Raw genomic sequence first — 10,095 nt, 5'->3', positions numbered from 1 at the left:
ATACTTTTTTCATTAATAACTATACTACATGATTAAATAATTTTTTTTCTGTACGTTCTGCTGGTACTTTAGATTACACATATGGATTGATTGTAACCTACATTCTTTTCTCTGTCAGAACAGAGTGTACCTAGACCTGTTTTCAATAAGAGACGTTTCTTCAGATCTACTCCTTGTTGACATGCGTATGCCCAAAGGTGCGTTGTTTTAAAAAAATATGTTTGTTTTACGTGCTTTAATGAATGAAGACCACAGTCAGTAAACATGTATTCAACAACTTGAGAAAACTCAATAACTAATAACATATTTGTTGTTAAACACCATTTAATATTAATGTATACAACTGGTATATTTGTACTGGTTTTTTTAGATTAAAAAATATAGTTATTAAAAATGAAACCATAAATGATAATTATGGTTTATACAGACCTGCTACTGTTATGATAGCAGGATTACACTGGATGATTGTTAACAGCAACTCAGTGTTGCACCAGTCTTCCAATAATGATTATTCAGCCTTTATAAACAAACCAAAAGGTGGTTCTTGTGTTTAGCTATGCCCATAGAGTATAGACTATGTACAAGTACATAAAACTGCAACTGAAGAATAATATCTATTAGTCTACAAGTGATTGATATTTGTCTTTAAACTCAGCAGTCTCTTTCTGGAAATACATTCTGTAGCAAGCAAAGGGCTGTCATGGTCTTATTAGGAACGAGCTAACCTGGCCAGAGAATTGCATTTAGAAGTGACCCGCACCCAGGTTATTGATTGTGTTTCAAGAGCTTACCCAATGGGAAGGCAGTAATGATAGTATTACAGCATATCGCAGTGCATCATAGATCTGCAGAGAGGAACGTAATGATTTCACATCTAAAACGTGCCAGACGCTATGCACGCTTCCAACATGCTTGCTGAAATTAGTGGTCTCAGCAAAATCACATTTGTAAATGGGTTTTTATAGCATTCGGACAAATTAATCTGCCATAGAATATCTGACGTGCGTCAACTATCTACACACGGAATCAAACGATATAATAATTCGAATAAAAGTGTTTTAAATATGAATTGTCATATACGTATACCGTGTGTTTTCCATACATATCACAAGCAGATGTATAGGACAATCTGCAAGAGTGTGTACAGCTATATTGGGCAACGTTGTGTAGGTTTAAGTCTACATGCTTTTGATGTATTAGTCTGATGTCTAGTAGTGTGTGTAGATGTGTGAGATTGTACTGCTGGCACTGAAGGGGTTGACAGTCTGCAGTGCAGTAGAGTTAGTACACGGTAGCTCTGCTCCCTATATGGTTGTGGATTAGCTGTATGCTAATATTGCTGGGAGAAGAGCTGCACAGCACGCTGAGCCGCCAGTGGAGGCAAGCAGAGTCTTAGCAGAGCTGACTCCTCAAGAGCCATGGCTGAAGGGGGCGAAGTGGAGGATGAGATACAATTCCTCCGCACTGTAAGTACTGCTTTCATTGTTATTATTGTTTGGAGCCAGCATCCATTGCATGCTATTTTCAGAGGAGGGGGGGTTGCACCAATTATTGCTAGCAGCAGTGTGAAATATAGTATATATTTACAGTGGCTTCTTGAGGAATATAGGATACATCTGAACAGGTTAGATGGTCTAAGCTAAGAACCGTATACAGCTCAATCTCTGTCAAAGCCTTACCCCATTCTGTTCTGTGCTATTGTTTAATAGAAGCAGGTACGTGCCTTTCGGCAAGCTTACGTAGTCACACTTAAACTTTATCATGGTGTTTTTAAGCAAGCCCTAGTCGATCGAATATGACCCACGATTTGTCTTCTGTTTTCTTATTCCCAATTGCTGATTAATGTTATTTTGCTGTTTGGTGTCTGTAATGGGGTACATCACGCAGTTTCATGTAGCAGGTGCTTCTCCTACCGGTCTCAGATAGTTTGGCTGCAGATGAGGGAACCCTGTCTAATAATATCTAATATCCACACCGCACAAGGCACATGACCTTTCCTAAAGACTGAAAGGAATCTTTTTTTTTTTTTTTTTTTTTTTTTACTTGGGTAGGACTCTTGAGTTAGAGGTATAGTGGAGGAGCTACATTTGCAATTATCACTCAAGATCATTTGTCACGCCTGCCAGATTTTTTTTTAAATGAGTCGTGTTCAAATGTCATTGCTTGAATGCCCATTTCTCAATAGCGCAGAGAATGGACGGATTGTGCACAAAGATGGTCTGCAGCTCTGCAGAGAGCCAATTCCTTTTCTGCACGGCATTGTTATAGATAATGTCCTTAACCCATGAGTGAAATGGGGACCCTCTGCAAGCACCCAAAACAGAGTAACCTAGTGAAAATGATTTTTCACTCACACTTCAATATACCAGCCGTGTAGCATAATTATTCCCCTAGATGAACTGTGTATTATAGGAGCTGAATTCCAGAGTCTCGCATAGCAATTCCTTCCTTGTATGTATGCACATGGCTCTAGTAACCACAGATCCTGTCTGTTACCATCTATCACAGCCGGCAGTGTCCAAACCACAAATCCTGTCTAACATGGCCTGCAAGCTTTGGGGTTATAAAGTGATACAGGGGGATAGTCATACTTCATTCCTCATGCTTGATTCGATGTAATAGCAGTTTATTGTAACACATGAGCAGCAATAAACTATTTCACTAGCACACCAAGCAAGTCTTGAGCAAAAGCAGATGGGGAAGTATTGCTGCCTTAAGGACAGCCGTTTTCTTGGATACTGTGTATAATATATGACCTATTTTGTTTACTGCACAGGTTGCAATATTGTTTCTATAGTGTTTGTGGAAATTCTAGAGAAGCAAATGTAGTTATTGGAGTCTAGCGTGTATAGAGCAAACATTCTAAATTTCAAGTTCTTGCACCTGAAAAAATCCTGGTGCTGCCTCCATAATGCATGTGTGAAATATCAGTAGCACAGGCAGTAATCAGATAATCATTGAAGTCACTTATTTAAAAATGTGTTTAATTTTATTTTCATGTGTAAACTTTAACTAAAAAAACATTATTTTAACTAAATTTGTGTTTTGATTGTGTCCTCAATTTAGTATGTGCTTTTGCTGCCGGTTAAGAACATCTATCATCTATCTAATATTAAAGCCTGTGTTCAGTGATGGAATTGGCCCATGTGAGCATCGGGTGCATTTCCCACAGAACCCCCATGATGATGAGCATTTTCTGCCAAGCATAGTGATCTGTGCTAAAATATTTCAGATGTTCAGATAAACATATTTACAAAATGGAACACAGATGGAAATTGTGCATCCACTTTATTTTGATTTTTTTTCTGTTTGATCATCATGTAAACAGTCAGTTTGCATTATCTCCGTTTGTATTCAGGGAAGCCTACCCTGCTTTTTCTATCCTACCCACTTCCCTTCTTACCCCTTCAACAGTTTTAGTTCTCCTCACCCTCTTTCTATTTCCCCCTCATCTTACCACCTGCTCTTTTCCATCCCCAGACCTCTACTTTCCTCACCCTTACTCCCTGCTTTGTCTCTCTTGTTAGTGGGCCCTTCCCTTCTAGATTGTAAGCTCACGCGAGCATGGCCCTCTTATCCCTGTGTCCTCCTCCTTTTGTTACCTTTCCCCTCGGCTTCCCTACTTGATTTCCACATCTCTATGCCCCGGCTCTTGGTCTCGTCTTCTCCCTTGTCTTCCTACCTCGCTGGCTTTAATCTTGTTAGTTGCGCCCACACTCTAGGGCACAGGTAAAGCTTTATATATTTCTCTCTCCCCTCCCTTGCTTGCTTTAGTTATCTCCCCTTCTTTCCTCTCTAGCTTCTTAGTATCCTGCCCTCCACTTATGTCTTTTTAGTACAAGTGTATTGTTAATTTACTGCACTTTATTTGTATTGCCCTGTATGTCATGTCCTATTTTGTCCTACTCTCTACTGGGTTGATAGTTTACTGTAGTGCCCTGTAGGCCGTGTCCTGTTTTTGTTTTTGATTTGTGTTTTCTCATGCTCTATGTACGGCACTGCGGACACTTTGTGGCGCCTTATAAATAAACAATAATAATAAGATCTCGTAAACTCGTGCTGAAAATCTGTGCATTTTACCAGGAATGCATCATTTACAACAAACCTTAAATGGTCCAACTACACCGATGTCAACAGGACTAGAATGACCTAATTAAAGCCCTTTGTCACGTAATATTTGTAGCACACTAAGCAATTCCCCTTTCATTAACAACACCTCTCTCATCTTCAATGGTCCTATCAAAGAGGAGAATGTTTTGATACCATATTGGTCAACTTGCAGGTATATTTCTCAATCACTTAATATTATTTTTTTTTTTTTTTAAAAAAAAGGTTAACATACCTGCTTTCCAAAAAAAAACCTCTTTGAACCTAAGGGACTCATAATGTTAGGAAGAAATCCAGCTAAAAGGTGAAATTTCTGAACCTGAGCAAACTATATTATGCTGCAGAGGTGCACTTTTTTTTTTGCATGCAGAGAAAATGCTGCCTCCCTTTGCATCTGGTCCACAATTACTGGGCAGATTTATTAGTAAGGACACCTCACTTTCAACTCTAAATCTGACTGTACAGTTTAAATTTGACCCTCTGCAGCACAACATGCTTTTGCAAAGATGCAAAACTGTACCTTCTAGCCCCAGTGCTCCCTTTAGGAGAGTTTAATGAATTTAAAAAAGCAGGCAGCGTTTGAAATAATAGCATTTGTTACAGCAGATATCTTGTTACCTGGCAATTCATTGGTTGGTTATGATAACCATTTAAAACAAGAAAGAGGTGGTTCATATGCTTAATAACATAAACAAATGAAACGATGAAGTGATGAATGAACCATAATGTGTATTGTTTTTCTGGATATGAGAATAATTATTTTTCTTGAGGAACCTTTTTCTTTTTTTGTTTTATACAATTTTTACTTTGAAAATGAGGCTAAACGTTGTCAATACGCCGTCGGATCTCACGAGTTTTGGATTCCATAAGTACCGCCCTCCACGGCGATCCAGCGCCAGAGGGACACAGAAGGGGTAGCACGGTTCTTGGCAGTCTCTATTGCAGTTGGGCAGCGTCATAGCTAGAAAAGAAAGAGGAGAGGTAGCAGTGTTCTTCAAAGTCTCCAGTGACATTCAGGAGAGCTCAATTGCTCCATTGCTAATTGTCATTGCTGAAATAGAAATGATAGGGTTGGCAGTCTTGGTCTAAATCTGCAGTCACATTGTACTGTGATATCTAAATGGATTCACAGCAGTATACAGAAGACCAGGAGGACCAAGCAGCTGCTGGCACCAGTCATGATGATAGTAATCCCTCCATGTCATCGCTAAAGCCTCTGTTATAGTGCATATTGTTTTTAAGTCAGGGAAACAAAAATGTAAAAAAAACACCTTTTACCTTGGTCAAGAAAAAAAAGACCTGTAATCCAGGCAAAGTTATCTGCAGAAAAAAATAAAATTGCCAACATGCCATTCTACACACGCAGTGGCAAGGAAAGAGTGAGGCCTTCGCCTTTCTCTATGAGTGCTAGTTCTGCAACTGTCACTGAGGCATCTTCTTGAAAGGTCTGTCATGACCAAGCAAGACCTTGTCATTTGGACTCTAAAAGTGGTGTCCAAATACTTTTACATGTAAAAGCCGAGCTGGAAGAAAACAGTAAGACATTAGAGGAAAATGCATGTTCAGATTCAGAAATGACACAAATCCACATGAGAGTCTATCCACAAGTGCTAAGTGTAAGCCTGACCTTTCTGATAGTGTACCTGCATTTCTGCAGATGTGTGCATGCACAGCCCAAGTGTAGCCGATTATACACAAATTGAGGATGCCAATTTGGAATTGAAACAGGATGAGGGGGATATTTGTGTAGCTGACGAGGGCGCTAATGATGATGTTGATGAGGATGATGTTGTTTGTGTAAGTCCTGCACCAGTGGAAGCAGTTCTTGCCAGTGATAAGAAAGCGGCCATTGTCATAAGACCGAAAAATTCACCTCTTATGTGTGGATTAATTTTACCCAAATCCTGACAACAGTTGTCTAGCCATTTGTAGCATTTGTAAAGCCACAGTCAGTGGAGGTAGGGACGTTAGCCATCTAGGAACCTCATCCATGTTACGCCATTTGAAGCGATTTCATGGCAAGCTGTTAGGAAATTCGGAAACTTATGCTTCAAAAATAACAAGCAGTCCAGCATCAGCTAGGTCCCTTCTCTCAGCTAGATCCTGACACCTGCAATCTACACCCACAACATCGTTCTCATCAATATCCTCAGTAGCTATCGGAGTTAGTCCTGTATCCAAGTTAGTAAGGCTAGATGACTCCTCCACTATCCTGGATTTCTCAGAAGAAATCTTGAGCGTTAGTCCCGCTGCTGCTGCTGCTGGGGGTGGATCTTCATCCCAGAAGCGGACCAAGAAGAAGACTGCTAGTAGTTTACAACAATTGACTGTTAAACAATCGTTTGCAAGAGGAAGCAATTATGAAAGCTGTCACCCAGTCGCTAATCGGATCACAGACGCCATGGAGACTATGCTAGTATTAGATCTGCATCTAATATCCACTATTAATGCAGCTGGTTTTAGACAGTTACTTGAGGTCTTGTGTACCCGTTACCAAATTCCATCACAACACCATTTTACCAGAAAAGCTATTCCTCACCTCTACCAGAAGGTTCGTAAAAATATAATTATTGGGCTACAAAATGTCATTCTACCCACTGTACACTTATCCACAGATATGTGGACAAGCGGAACTGGGCAAACTAAAGATTATATGACTGTGACAGCCCACTGGGTTGCTGATTCGCCTTCACCAGCAGGAATAGCAGCAACATGTACCCAAGTTCGTCACATTTTTCAGAAGCCGACTACTCTGTGTATCACCGGCTTCACTAAGCGGAATACAGCTGACAATCTGTTACAAAAACTAAGGGATGTCATTGCAACATGGCTTATACTGCTTGGACTCTCCTCGGGATATGTAATTTCTGATAACGCCACCAATATTGTGAGATCATTACATCTGGATGAATTCCATCACACTCCCTGTTTTGCTCACAAAATAAACTTTGTCGTGCATAGCTTTTTAAAAAATAACAGGGACGTGCATGTAGGAGATTGCAGCAGCTAAAAGAGCAATTTAATTTGCCCTGCCATCCACTTAAGCAAGAGGTGGTGACAAGGTGGAATTCCACCCTGTATATGCTTCTGCGGATGGAAGAACAGCGAAAAGCCATCCCCGCTTACTTCACAAGCCATGACATTGGGAAAGGAGGGGGGATGTAGTTTACTCAAGCGCAGTGGAGAATTCCTTTTCGTGTTGTGCAAGGTGCTGAAACCATTCGAAGTAGTCACCTGTGAAGTGAGTTCAGACACTGCTAGCTTGAGTCAAGTGATTCCCTTAACTAGACTTTTGGAAAAGCAGCTTGAGATACTGAAGGAGGAGATTAAACAAAGCAATTACGCTAAGTAACTTGTAGATCAAGTACTTTATTCGCTTTGCCAGGTTCCAAGAGTTATCAAAATTTTGAAATCTGATCACTACATTTTGACAACTGTACTTGATCCTAGGTTTAAGAGCTATGTCTTCTCTTTCTTTCCAACTGACCCAGATCTGAAGAGATGCAAGGAGCTCTGGTGAGTAAGATGACAGCTCAAGTGTTACGTGACAGGATGGAGTCTCCTCCTTCAGTTTCTCACTCAACTGCTGCTAGGTAAAATCTTAGCTTTCCTAAGAGACCCAGGGATGATGGAGATGACTCAGCACAACATTTTGACATCTGGACTGGTCTAAAAGAATTGACCAAAAAACGTAACTCAACCTGATCCTACTATCAACATCCAAAGGGTGGTGAAGGATTTTTTTAGCGACAGCATAGAAATAGACACATCAGACAGTCCCTTTACATACTGGGAGGAAAAAGGAAATTTGGAGACTTATGTGCCAACTCGCTTTGCACTGCCTATGCTGCCCACCTTCCAGTGTGTACTCGGAAATTGTTTTCAGCACAGCCTGGAACCTTGTCAACAATCGGCGTTGGAGGCTACTTCCTCAAAATGTTGAAAAGATATTGTCAATTAAAATGAACTTGAATTTCCACGAGGAAGTCCTTTCCCGCCAATTACATCAAAATACTGACACTTCTGTAATGATGGATTCCAGCAGTGATGAATTAATAATGTGTGAGGATGATTTACAAACTGATGAGGCTGAGGATGATGATGATAACAACATCTTGCCACAGTAGAGTTCATTAACAGCACTGTTACCTTAGGTGCCTTAAGCCCATTGTTAGTTTGTTTTGTGGGGGCCCAAAAAAAAAAAAGCGCATTAGCCTCAAAAGTGTCAATCCTTGTTGCTGAAGTGCTTGGTTTGTTAAATTGTGCATGTCCTTTTTATGATCCAACATAAGGGTGGGAGGGCCCAAGGACAATTCCATCTTGCACCACCTTTCCTTTCAGCTACCGCTGTGTGCCAATGTTACCTACATGTGCTATATACTATTGTGTGCTTTGCAAAATTCTTAGACACCCATTGATAATGCAGATGACTTGGCACAACATTTTGACATCTGCGGGTAAATGTATTAAGGTCCAATTTTGCAAATCCAGCGTTTTTCTCAGGAGAGTTGAAACTCGCAGATGTATGAAGCTGAGATTTCATGTAAAATCGCCAGAGTTGTGCTTCTGTCAAAATCGCTATTTCCAAAATCGAGATATCAAACTCCCAACTGTTTGCCACTTTAGCTATACAAGTCTCAAATGTATGAAGCTGCGATTAAGCAAACTCAGGAGAGTTTGCATTCAAACACGCCAGATACAACACGCTGCATTCTAGCAGCGTGTTGTATAAACACATCACTGTTACACTGCCTGTCATACTGTCATAGGTCCCGGCAGCTGTCAAAACTGTAAAAAAATAGATAAAAGTTGTTTTGTTTTGTTTTTTTTAAAAAAAACGTGGGGTCCCCCCTCTATTCAGTATTAACCCTAGTGCTGCCAGACTACTGCTGGTTCTGTGTGAAAATCAGGGAAAAATTTTGCGTGGGGTCCCCCAGATTTTCGCGGAACCAGCACTAGGCAAACCAGCTGGGGTTGGTGGCACTATAGCAGGAGGACACGCGGCAGGGGTCCCCCTGCCATAATGACAACCAACCCCAGGCTGTTCAGCGCTAGGCTGGATTCCCTAGGGAGTGGGGTCCGCTGAAAAAAACAAGCGCCCCCCTCTAGGGACACCCAGTCCAGTGCTGAAAGCAGTAGGGCTCTTCCCACACCCCCGGGTGGTGGGTGTAGGATAATAAATGGCGATTATGATTAAAAAAAATAGACTGATGCCGTTTTGTCTTGTGGAACTACAAGCCCCAGCCAGCCCGGGTGCCATAAATAATGTGGGCATGCAGCTACTTGTATAACTACAAGCACCAGCATACCCATGGCAGCCAGAGCATGTTGGCACTTGGAGAACCACAAGTGCCAACATGCCCTGACACCCACGGCTGCCTGGGACCTGTAGTTTAACAAAAGAAAATGTTTACAAAATCACAACACCCTCATTTAAACCACTAACATTTAATAAAAATAATAAACCCACAATAAAGACAGTAAACACCCTCATGTATACCATATATTTTTATTAAAAATAATAAACACCGTATATTTACCACAGATGTTTTCATCTGTCGTCAGCAGCTTTTAATCCAAAAATGGCTGTCACCCAAGTCGAAAATTAATTTGTAGATCCAAAATAAATCATAAGGAAATAATTCTGTTTACTTCAGATGTCTCCAATTAATTTAGAAAATGAAAAGTAAACAAGCCACATGAGTACCATGACGCCTGCTGATGGTTGTAGACAGATTTTAAGCCAGTGATGGGCAACCTAGTACAATTCATGGGCGGCCCTCTAACCTTTAAAAGTGCCACACATTGTCCTTAATCTCCAGTAATAATTTAAAACAAAACATTTAATCAAATAAAGAGATGTCTATCTGTAATATATAAGTAGTCATTTTAAACAAATGTTACAAGCTATTATAAACAAATCTGACAATAATGTAGGAAGGAGCTGGGATCCACAAATAACGGCTTGGAGGGCTGCATGCCCATCAC

General features: G+C 40.6%; 1 protein-coding gene across 1 annotated transcript in view; it reads left to right on the top strand.

The window, feature by feature from the left end:
• Positions 1 to 1,281: 1,281 nt before the first annotated feature.
• Positions 1,282 to 10,095, top strand: part of RYR3 (ryanodine receptor 3) — a 467,844-nt gene continuing 459,030 nt past the window's right edge. Inside the window, exon 1 of the mRNA XM_075193561.1 lies at positions 1,282 to 1,466. Coding sequence (XP_075049662.1) covers positions 1,419 to 1,466 — 48 coding nt within the window. The 5' untranslated portion in view covers positions 1,282 to 1,418. The remainder of the gene's footprint in view (positions 1,467 to 10,095) is intronic.

Source organism: Mixophyes fleayi, chromosome 12 (genome assembly GCF_038048845.1).
Source record: "Mixophyes fleayi isolate aMixFle1 chromosome 12, aMixFle1.hap1, whole genome shotgun sequence".
Classification (NCBI taxonomy): Eukaryota; Metazoa; Chordata; class Amphibia; order Anura; family Limnodynastidae; genus Mixophyes; species Mixophyes fleayi.
Note: the sequence above shows the minus strand (reverse complement) of the source record. Positions and strands in the feature narration are given on the sequence as shown.